This window comes from Salmo salar, chromosome ssa29, assembly GCF_905237065.1.
Source record: "Salmo salar chromosome ssa29, Ssal_v3.1, whole genome shotgun sequence".
Classification (NCBI taxonomy): Eukaryota; Metazoa; Chordata; class Actinopteri; order Salmoniformes; family Salmonidae; genus Salmo; species Salmo salar.
Genome location: NC_059470.1, coordinates 17188981 through 17201001, shown reverse-complemented (window position 1 = coordinate 17201001; position 12021 = coordinate 17188981). Strand labels below are relative to the sequence as shown.

The 12021-nt window shown below is 42.7% G+C and overlaps 2 protein-coding genes across 4 annotated transcripts in view; one reads left to right on the top strand and one right to left on the bottom strand.

Annotated features, from left to right (window-relative positions):
- The window catches only part of avl9 (AVL9 homolog (S. cerevisiase)), a 32611-nt gene extending 27884 nt beyond the window's left edge, over nt 1–4727 (bottom strand). Inside the window, exon 1 of one of the 3 annotated variants that reach the window (XM_014181189.2) lies at nt 4502–4727. Coding sequence is in view for 2 of the 3 variants with exons in the window: in XM_045711053.1 (XP_045567009.1) it covers nt 1891–1974 (84 nt within the window). In the remaining variant the exon portion in view is untranslated. Of the gene's footprint in view, nt 1–1890; nt 2963–4501 lie in introns of those variants that run through there. The other 2 variants (XM_045711053.1, XM_014181186.2) reach the window with 2 other exon arrangements.
- LOC106590312 (U6 snRNA-associated Sm-like protein LSm5) lies at nt 3224–11887 on the top strand. The gene is made up of 5 exons (XM_014181193.2): nt 3224–3294; nt 6082–6177; nt 7113–7140; nt 7223–7295; nt 11570–11887. Exons 1-5 carry the CDS (start codon nt 3249–3251, stop codon nt 11600–11602), a joined length of 276 nt encoding a protein of 91 aa, XP_014036668.1. The 5' UTR covers nt 3224–3248; the 3' UTR covers nt 11603–11887.
- The last annotated feature ends 134 nt before the right edge of the window (nt 11888–12021 follow it).

Sequence of the window (12021 nt, the reverse complement as noted above, 5' to 3'; positions counted from 1 at the left end):
ATGGTAGGGTACTAACAGATGGCCAAGATGGTAGGGTACTAACAGATGGCCAAGATGCTAGGGTACTAACAGATGGCCAAGATGCTAGGGTACTAACAGATGGCCAAGATGGTAGGGTACTAACAGATGGCTAAGATGGTAGGGTACTAACAGATGGCCAAGATGGTAGGGTACTAACAGATGGCCAAGATGGTAGGGTACTAACAGATGGCCAAGATGGTAGGGTACTAACAGATGGCTAAGATGGTAGGGTACTAACAGATGGCTAAGATGGTAGGGTACTAACAGATGGCTAAGATGGTAGGGTACTAACAGATGGCTAAGATGGTAGGGTACTAACAGATGGCTAAGATGGTAGGGTACTAACAGATGGCTAAGATGGTAGGGTACTAACAGATGGCTAAGATGGTAGGGTACTAACAGATGGCTAAGATGGTAGGGTACTAACAGATGGCTAAGATGGTAGGGTACTAACAGATGGCTAAGATGGTAGGGTACTAACAGATGGCTAAGATGGTAGGGTACTAACAGATGGCTAAGATGGTAGGGTACTAACAGATGGCTAAGATGGTAGGGTACTAACAGATGGCTAAGATGGCTTTACCGGAACAGAAACTGACAGAGCCTGATATAAATTGAAGAAGAATATTTTGCCCAGTCTGTGGCTGCAATGAAAAACAAGTCAGAGCCTAGGATTCTTTTGTTTTTTTAAGACTTATGCGCGTGCAGTAGGCTGGGCTATTTTATTGAGCAGGAGGTAATGAGCATAACTCGCACACATACAGCAAGGCCTGTGGACAAATTGTGTTTGTTGAAAACTGTGCAGTAAATCTCCCCATCCGTTCTTTATGGGAGACTGCTGGCCTATTTGTGTACCTCTGGAGGGATAGCCCCTCCTCTTCAGAAGCTCTGTAGATAACTCAAGTTTATTGCAATAATCTTCTTGTCCCTGTTAATTTCACACACACACACACACACACACACACACACACACACACACACACACATACACACTTTCACTAGGTTACTAACCAGGTGTAAACACTGCCCTTAGGCCTTGTTGTGAACATTATATGCAGCGTCTGTCAAGCTCTCCTTCACTTGTCAGTGACTCTCTAAACTTGATCCTAATCCCTAAAAACCAAAATCACAGTGACAACAACATTGCAACATTGTGACTGTGGATCTCTTTGGATTTGCCACTAATAGGTGATTTAACACAGTCACAGAACTGAGGCGGTATAGGCAATTAGTGCAAACATTGTCTGGGTGAAATACAAACCTCTGGCCAAGAGTGAGTTAATGAGCCATGGAGAGACAAGATCTCAGATGAAATCTCAAGTCAGTTAAAAGTGCAAATTAATGCACAGTTTCAGTACTTGGCATTGATTGCAGTTGATAAATGGTGCACAGGCATCATACCATCTCTTACATGAACCTGTTATCAGTGTGCCTCTGGGCCCACATACATCTAGCTAGGCTTCATCACAACACAGCATGACTTCACCATGCACTACCATGAATTCTAGGTAAACCAACAAGGTTGTCTCTGATTGTTTACAACTGTGTTAGCTATGTAAAGAAGATGCTGTGTTAGTAATACCCTCCTGGTCTACCCCATAAGAGCTCTTCCATAAGCAACAAGTGATCAATGACTTCCTTCCAAGCAGCAGTGTGTCTATCAACCACTGGTAGGTAGAACAGGACAGGAAAGGTCCCTGGGTGGGTTGTTGTTGTTGCTGATCAGTCAAATACCCATTTCACTCGCACCCTCACCCAGGCATTACCCAATGCTCGACGTGTTGTGTAGCCTAGCTCTCCAGTGCATTCTCTGCTACTAATAAAACGGGCACAAGGAGCTAGTTAGCATGCCACCCGAGCTTGACGTACCTGACAGCCTTTCTTGTGGTGAAATCCGACCACCACGATATGCAACACTGGTCCCTTGAGTTCCTCTTTGCCATGCGACTCCATGGCCGCAGATATTCGGGCAGTTACGTGTTGTTTTTCACTTGAGATATCAATGTAAACAGGGTTGGAACGGGCGGTGCTGCTTCTGCTCCTCGAATCAACGTCCGCAGTCACACAATCAACGCAATGGATTTTCTCTTCCTCTTCGTCTGTCCCAGTCAGGTTGCAGTAGTAGGATGACGTCGTTCAAATGTAACGCCACCGCTTGTGCATTGCTTTCACCAGTCTTTCACATGATTTGGCCCACGGAATGCATCACGTCAACTTTTTTTATGTTCTGTTTGGGCTGTTAAATGATTATTTCCTTTAAATCTTAATTGATCGTAATACAAAACAGCGCAGCGCTGGAGTAAAAAATAGAAATGAGTGCAATTCTTCTTTAAATCTGTATTGGCGGATCGCAACCAACTGAAAGGTGCATACACCGCCACCTACTGTAGTGGAGTTTAAGGCCGATCGGCCTCCTTACTAATCTATTTCTCTCATCTAGCCCTTTGTTGCCCGCCTACTGTTCTGGAGTGTACATGCATTACACTGTGACACAAAAAAATGGAAGGAAAAGGGACGGGGGAAAATGAAGAAACCTACACCCGTTGCCTTCCACTACTCGGCCCTAACTGATCCGTCACCAGGATGGCAGCCTGGGAGGACAGGACACGAATTAAACACACCTAACTCTTCTGCAGTAAAATCTCGTACACCCAAGTACTTCTCTGCAGCTGCCACCACAACATTTATGTTCTGTGATTTACGTCCCATTTCTGCAGTACAGTTGATAGCCATGGCTATGAACGTTAAAGAAACCAACCTTACTGAAACACATGTTATTCCTATCACTCTCTTTTGGCCTTGGCCTACTCACAGGGATCGTTCGGATCCCTCGCTCTGGACCAATCTTCCTCTACTACAATCTTCACTGCCTCAGCATATGACACCTTCTGTACCACTTTGATCCTGGCAACCTCAACCTGCCTTTCTCTCACCGGACACTTCTGATCTCCAGCACCATGGGCACCCCTACAGTTAACACACACCTTTTCCACCGATACTAGACATTCCTTTGTCTCATGCCCTTCTGCACACTTCTCACATCTAGAAATCCCCCTCACACTGCTGCAACATGATCACTGGACTTTGTCGGGTGAAGACTCAGCAGGGCAGACCGAGTCTGCGTCGCACCAAACGACGGGTACCACCGTCTGTGTTCGACTGTTGTAGTCTGATGATTCCTATCGTCCATTTTTCAATCGATTACTTCCGTCTTTTTCAAACTAAACATGGCGGCCACCCCAGCTACAAATCCATCACAGTTGCTCCCACTTGGTTTGTTTGATTTTGTTAATAATTGTAATGTCCAGCTAGCTTTACAGATACCAAGTACGTTGTTAACGTTTGAAGTCATGTTGCGACAGTTACACTTTTGACAGATATGAAATGCAGGAGTCATGTTAGCAGTAGCATGTCCGCATTGCTAAGGTATAGCACTGGTAAAGTTGGTTTGAGATTCGACATTCGGACGTTCAAACACCAATCGCTCGTTAACGATTTGAGCTACAGACCTTACGCTCTTTTTGAAAGAAAAAAATGTGTACAACATTTCAGAGGTTTTCATTTTCCCCGATTCTGACCCTAGTTTAATAATCGCACAGCAACGGTGTAGGCAGCCTAGCGCATGGTCAACGCAACAAGTTAGGGACCATCAACGAAGTGCATGATCAAACTATTCAAATTTCAATAACTCTGATCATGTAGAAACTACAAACCAACGTTAAACTGTTCAGAAGGGAGGGACACATGCTGCACTTCCTTTGTTTGCCTCAATGAATGTTAAAAAAAAATGTATAACAATTTCTACGATAGATGTAACGATTTTTGTTCTGTGGTACCATGGTCGTTCCATCAATTCAGTGCCTTTTGAGAAGTGTAACTTGGTAAAAAAAGAAATATGAAAAGGATTTAATCTCTTTAACATTGTCATAAAGAGCATATGTTGAACTTCATAAACAAGTTTTCCCATCTCAAGAGATTAAATAAAAAAGGACTATATTAAAGCTGCAATATATAACTTTTTGGGTGACCCTACTAAATTCACATAGAAATGGGTTATAGATCTGTCATTCTCATTGAAAGCAAGTCTAAGAAGCGGTAGATCTGGTCTCTGTTTTATTTCTATGCTTTCTGTTCTTATTGCATCTTTTACTTTTGGTTTTGTACACCAGCTTCAAACAGATGAAAATAAAAATGTTGGTTATGGAAAAGATATTTCACGATGGTACAATGATTCTCTACACTATGCATAGCTTGTTTTGTCACGAACTGAAATTAGGTGAACTATTTGAATTTTAGCAACCAGGAAATGGTGGAGCAATTTCTGCATAGTGCATCTTTAACTGCCAAATAAAGTTATTATATATATATTTTTTAACCTTTCTTTAACTAGGCAAGTCAGTTAAGAACAAATTCTTATTTACAATGACGGCCTAGGAACAGTGGGTTAACTGCCTTGTTCAGGGGCAGACAACATTTTTACCTTGTCAGCTCAGGGATTCGATCGAGCAACTGGGCTACCTGGGGTTGACAATTTAATCTTAAAAACCGCTAGAAGGCGCTATTATTCCTTACGTCATTTGCAAAATGGCGTCATACATTAATGTGCACTGCTGGTAATACACTCGTCCCCTGGCGACCGGTTCATACATGAGTCATTCAACATTCAGGCTGCAAAGCTGTCGGTTTCCTCTTTAACTTGATTTAATGGCCCGTTGGTGAAAAACAAAACTGAAAAATATGCTTACGGTCTTAATAAAACACTATTTTCCTCCACTGGGCTAGAGTGACTAATGCTACTTCCCGATGTTGAACACCGCCAGGGGTAAACAAAAGACTGCAACCTGATTGGCTGAACTTGGTATGCAACATACGTAAGTTGTCAGAACATCCTAAAATGGTCGTGGAAAATTGTGTTTTATTAAGACGGTAGGCATATTTCCCCCTTTTTTAAGCTGGCGGACCATTAAATCACGTTGAGGAAACAACACTTATGCAGCCTGAATGGAGAATGTTTTATGTACAAAGTGGTTTCCGGGGGACATGAGTGTATCATTGAGTCCAGACGATAGTGGAGAATAGCGCCCACTAGCGTCTGTCTAGGCTCCCATAAATCCCCTTTTATTTTTTATTTCACATTTATTTAACCAGGTAGGCCAGTTGAGAACAAGTTCTCATGTACAACTGCGACCTGGCCAAGATAAAGCAAAGCAGTGCAACAAAAACAACAACACAGAGTTACACATAAACAAACGTACAGTCAATAACACAATAGAAAAATCTATGTACAGTGTGTGCAAATGTAGAAGAGTAGGGAGGTAAAGGCAATAAATAGGCCATAGAGCCACATATTCTAAGTTAGAACCGTCCAGAGTAGTGATGCTGGACAGGCGGGCAGGTGCGGGTAATGATCGGTTGAAGAGCATGCATTTAGTTTTACTTGCATTTAAGAGCAGTTGGAGGCCACGGAAGGAGAGTTGTATGGCATTGAAGCTGGAGGTTAGTTAACACAGTGTCCAAAGAAGGGCCAGAAGTATACAGAATGGTGTCGTTTGCGTAGAGGTGGATCAGAGCATCACCAGCAGTAAGAGCGACATCATTGATGTATACAGAGAAGAGAGTCGGCCTGAGAATTGAACCCTGTGGCACCCCCATAGAGACTGCCAGAGGTCCGGACAACAGGCCCTCCGATTTGACACACGGAACTCTATCAGAGAAGTAGTTGGTGAACCAGGCGAGGCAGTCATTTGAGAAACCAAGGCTGTTGAGTCTGCCAATAAGAATGTGGTGATTGACAGTGTCGAAAGCCTTGGCCAGATCGATGAAGACAGCTGCACAGTAATGTCTCTTATTGATGGCGGTTATGATATCGTTTAGGAGGTGCACCCATGACCAGCTCGGAAACCAGATTGTATAGTGGAGAAGGTGCGGTGGGATTCGAAATGGTCGGTAACCTGTTTGTTATCTTGGCTTTCGAAGACCTTAGAAAGGCAGGGTAGGATATATATAGGTCATGCAAGTAATCATGTGATTTCAACATCTCCTCTTTGTGTTCTCTTCCAGAGCTCGTGGACAAATGTATAGGTTCCCGAATCCATATTGTCATGAAAAACGACAAAGAAATTGTCGGCACCCTGTTGGGTTTTGATGATTTTGTCAGTATCCTTTCTGGAAATGTCCTACAAAACGTCTCATTATTTGTCGTTCATTGTAAAGAAGGTTTTGCATTTCAGCAGTAGTTTTGCAATCTATTCAATTCAAACATTGTTACTGTAGTCCTTTATGCTAAACAAAAATATAAACGCAACATGCAATCATTTAATTGATTTTACCGAGTTACAGTTCATATGAGGAAATCAGTCAATTGAAATAAATTCATTAGGCCCTAATCTATGGACTAAACATGACTGGGAATACAGATATGGTATATGTGACCAACAGATGCATAAAAATATGGGCCCCAGGATCTCGTCACAGTATTTTTCTGTATTCAAATTGCCATCGATAAAACGCAATTGTGTTCGTTGTCCGTAGCTTATGCCTGCCCATACCATAACCCCACCATGGGGCACTCTGTTCACAACGTTGACATCGGAAAACCACTCACCCACACAACGCCATCTCCGGATGTGAGGTCGGTTGGACGTACTGCCAAATTCTCTAAAACGATGTTGGAGGCGGCTTATGGTAGAGAAATTAACATTAAATTATCTTGCAACAGCTCTGATGGACATTCCTGCAGTTAGCTGTGGCATGGTGTTGTGTGACAAAACTGCACATTTTAGTGACCTTTTATTGTCCCCAGCACAAGGTGCACCAGTGTAACGACCATGCTGTTTAATCAGCTTCTTGATATGTCACACCTGTCAGGTGGATGGATTATCTTGGCAAAGGAGAAATGCTCAATAACAGGGACGTAAACAAATTTGTGCAACATTTTTGAGAAATAAGCTTTTTGTGCATATAGAACATTTCTGATATCACTTTTTTCAGCCCATGTACCATGGGACGAACGATTTACATGCTGCGTTTATATTTCTGTTCAGTGTATATTGTCAGTAAATATACAGTTGATCCTTCACCCATCGCTTCAGACATGGTGTTGGAGGACGTGACAGAATTGTAAGTACTTTCACCTAAATCCTTTCATATCTGACGATTCTGGACATGTTTTATCCTTCTCCTTGCTGACTGTGTATTTTAGTGAAATCACACCGGAGGGAAGAAGGATAACCAAACTGGACCAGATCCTACTCAATGGCAACAACATCACCATGGTAGGTATAACGAGGTCATGCTGCTTGCTTAACCCTTTAACCCTATTCTCAACCGGCTGGTAGAGCATGTTTTGACAATGGATTTATAAGTGGATATGAAAACAACCTACACTTGAACTTAATTGGTCATCTCCCCCAGCACCACTTTACATTATTTTGTATATTTTTGGGTTCAGTGTTGTGGCACTCTAACTTTGCCCACTTAGAGGGCTATAAGAAAACTCAATCACTAAAGATATGGGATAAAAGGCAGGAATTCAGTTGGTGAGGGATTAATATTGCACCATTCCTGTTAGTAGAGACCTTGAAGAGTAGGAATATGAAAATAAATAGTTTAACTGCTATTTTTAGCTCTTTTACATTTTATGTCAGTAAAAGTATGGTGGACTAAGAATAGGGTAGGTACATTTTTTAAATAAAAATACCTATTTTGGTTAAAATATAAATTGTTGACAAAACTATATTAGGCAACATCAATTCGTTAAAGCACATTTCATGGCCAATATGGTAAATTAATCAATATTCACATTTAAGGTCGACCTATAAAATAACTACTACAGTAATAAAAAATATGCACATTTTCAAATATCTCAAAATGTAGTCTGAAGATGTGGAAGAATCTGGCTTATTTTAAATTAACTCTTTTGAGGGACATTCCATGAAACACCACCTGAAAATGTATTCATTTCAATGTAATTGAATATTCATGTTTGGGCATACACAATTACCATAATGTGACCTTATTTTACATTGCTTAGCTAATACTTACCTATAAAAGCAGACCTAAAGTCATTTTTGTAATATTGTTGAAATTACTAAAATTGCTATGCAAATTGCCATTAGAGTATGGTATTACTGGTATGACCGTTTGTCTTCTCAACCACCTGATAGAGAGCTCTGTTGATTCCAAAATAAACATCAAGTAGAAAAGAAAATACTATTGGATGTTCATTTGAGTTGTTAGTAATAGGAATTTAAGGTGAAAAAATTGTTTCAACATGTTTTTCAATTAGATACAGTTAAAGGGTTAACAGTAATGCTTCCTTCCACATGAGCCCACACACCGGTATTCAATCTTCTGTCTTCGCAAACACACGTGACTGCCCTCTTTCAATTCGATAGCGCAGGTCGTGGTATTTCAAGCTGAACTTATCAAACACTTGCTGCATGATATAATGATACAACCACCTGGTTTCTTCACGCATCGCGCCGACAGAAACAAGCATCTCTCTGGTAAGAAGAAGGGCGTGGGTGTATGCCTTATGATTAACGAGACGTGGTGTGATCATAACAACATACAGGAACTCAAGTCCTTTTGTTCACCTGACTTAGAATTCCTCACAATCAAATGCCGATCGCATTATCTACCAAGAGAATTCTCTTCGATCATAATCACAGTCGTGTATATTCCCCCCAAGCAGACATATCGACGGCCCTGAAAGAACTTCATTGGACTCTATGTAAACTGGAAACCACATATCCTGAGGCTGCATTTATTGTAGCCGGGGATTTTAACAAGGCTAATCTGAAAACAAGCCTCCCTAAATTCTATCAGCATATCGATTGTGCTACCAGGGCGGGCAAAACCCTAGACTACTGTTATTCTAACTTCCGCGACGCATATAAGGCCCTCCCTTCGGAAAAGCTGACCACGACTCCATTTTGTTGCTCCCAGCCTATAGACAGAAACTAAAACAGGAAGCTCCCGCCCTCAGATCTGTTCAACACTGGTCCGACCAATCGGATTTCACGCTTCAAGATTGCTTCGATCACGTGGACTGGGATATGTTCCACATTGCGGCGAACAACAACATTGACGAATACGCTGATTCGGTGTGCGAGTTTATTAACAAGTGCATCGGCGATGTCGTATCCACAGCGTCTATTAAAACATTCCCCAACCAGAAACCGTGGATTGATGGCAGCATTCGCGCAAAACTGAACGCGCGAACCACTGCTTTTAATCAGGGCAAGGTGACCGGAAACATGACCGAATACAAACAGTGCAGCTATTCCATCCGCAAGGCAATCAAACAAGCTAAGCGTCAGTACAGAGACAAAGTGGAGTCACAATTCAACGGCTCAGACATGAGAGGTATATGGCAGGGTCTACAGTCAATGACGGACTACAAAAGAAAAAACAGCCCCGTCGCAGATCACGATGTCTTGGTCCCAGACAGACTGAACAACTTTTTTGCTCGCTTTGAGGACAATACAGTGCCACTGACACGGCCCGCTACCAAAACCTGCGGGCTCTCCTTCACTGTAGCCAACGTGAGTAAAACATTTAAACGTGTTAACCCTCGCAAGGCTGCAGGCCCAGACGGCATTCCCGGCCGCGTCCTCAGAGCATGCGCAGACCAGCTGGCTGGTGTGTTTACAGACATATTCAATCAATCCTTATCCCAGTCTGCTGTCCCCACATGCTTCAAGAGGGCCACCATTGTTCCTGTTCCCAAGAAAGCTAAGGTAACTGAGCTAAATGACTACCGCCCTGTAGCACTCACTTCCGTCATCATGAAGTGCTTTGAGAGACTAGTCAAGGATCATATCACCTCCACCCTACCTGACACCCTAGACCCACTCCAATTTGCTTACCGACCCAATAGGTCCACAGACGACGCTAATGCCATCACACTGCCCACTGCCCTAACCCATCTGGACAAGAGGAATACCTATGTAAGAATGCTGTTCATCGATTACAGCTCAGCATTTAACACCATAGTACCCTCCAAACTCGTCATTAAGTTCGAGACCCTGGGTCTCGACCCTGCCCTGTGCAACTGGGTCCTGGACTTCCTGACGAGCTGCCCCAGGTGGTGAGGGTAGGTAACAACATCTCCACCCCGCTGATCCTCAACACTGGGTCCTCACAAGGGTGCGTTCTCAGCCCTCTCCTCTACTCCCTGTTCACCCACGACTGTGTGGCCATGCACGCCTCCAACTCAATCATCAAGTTTGCAGACGACACTACAGTGGTAGGCTTGATTACCAACAACGACGAGACGGCCTACAGGGAGGAGGTGAGGGCCCTCGGAGTGTGGTGTCAGGAAAATAACCTCACACTCAATGTCAACAAAACAAAGGAGATGATCGTGGACTTCAGGAAACAGCAGAGGGAGCAGCCCTCTATCTACATTGACGGGACAGTAGTGGAGAGGGTGGAGAGTTTTAAGTTCCTCGGCGTACACATCACGGACAAACTGAAATGGTCCACCCACACAGACAGCGTGGTGAAGAAGGCGCAGCAGCGCCTCTTCAACCTCAGGAGGCTGAAGAAATTCAGCTTGTCACCAAAACACTCAAACTTTTACAGATGCACAATCGAGAGCATCCTGTCGGGCTGTATCACCGCCTGGTATGGCAGCTGCTCCGCCCATAACCGGAAGGCTCTCCAGAGGGTAGTGAGGTCTGCACAACGCATCACCGGGTGCAAACTACCTTCCCTCCAGGACACCTACACCACCCAATGTCACAGGAAGGCCAAAAAGATCATCAAGGACAACAACCACCCGAACCACTGCCTGTTCACCCCGCTATCATCCAGAAGGTGAGGTCAGTACAGGTGCATCAAAGCGGGGACCAAGAGATGGAAAACAGCTTCTATCTCAAGGCCATCAGACTGTTAAACAGCCATCACTAACATTGAGTGGCTGCTGCCAACATACTGACTCAACAACAGCCACTTTAATAATGGAAAAATGTATGTAATCAATTTATCACTAGCCACTTTATATTATATAATGTTTACTTACCCTACATTACTCATCTCATCTGTATATACTGTATGCTATACCATCTACTGCATCTTGCCATCTTGATGTAATTAAATGTATCACTAGCCACTTTAAACAATGCCACTTTATATAATGTTTTCATACCCTACATTACTCATCTCATATGTACATACTGTACGCCATACCATCTACTGCATCTTGATGTAATGTACCACTAGCCACTTTAAACAATGCCGCTTTATGTTTTCATACCCTACATTACTCATCTCATATGTACCCTATACCATCTACTGCATCTTGCCTATGCCGTTCGGCCATCACTCATTTATATATTTTTATGTACATATTCGTATTCATTCCTTTACACTTGTGTGTATAAGGTAGTTGTTGTTAAATTGTTAGGTTATATTACTTTTTAGATATTACTGCATGGTCGGAACTAGAAGCACAAGCATTTCGCTACACTTGCATTAACACCTGCTAACCATGTGTATGTGACAAATACATTTGATATTGTCACTACTTTTTCTGTTCTAGCTCATACCTGGAGGCGAAGGACCTGAAGTATGAAAAAAGAAGCAGAGGTTTTCTGAAACTTTTTATGTTCTTGTGGATGTATACTTGCCTTCCTGTCAGTACTTACATTAACCAGTTTGTGATAATGTTATATTTTTGGTTCTTTCTTTCAGTTTTGAGAAGATTTTTGTAACAAGTGTTTTTCCCTAATGAAGCCTTGATAATGTGTATACAGAGCAACAGTTGGTTTGACCTTTGACATGTAAACCATTTCTACCATGTAGTGGAACTACACTTTTTTTCCCCTTATAAATGAATCGAGTAATCATTGGAATTAAACAACCCCCAGTGTGTTCATTTGTAGCTCATAAAAGGACAAGACAGACCAACACAAATGTCAGCCATGCCCAGCGGGTGGCTGTCCTTTCACCTTTGACCACAAAACGTCGGCCGTCATTTTCTGTTCATTTCCC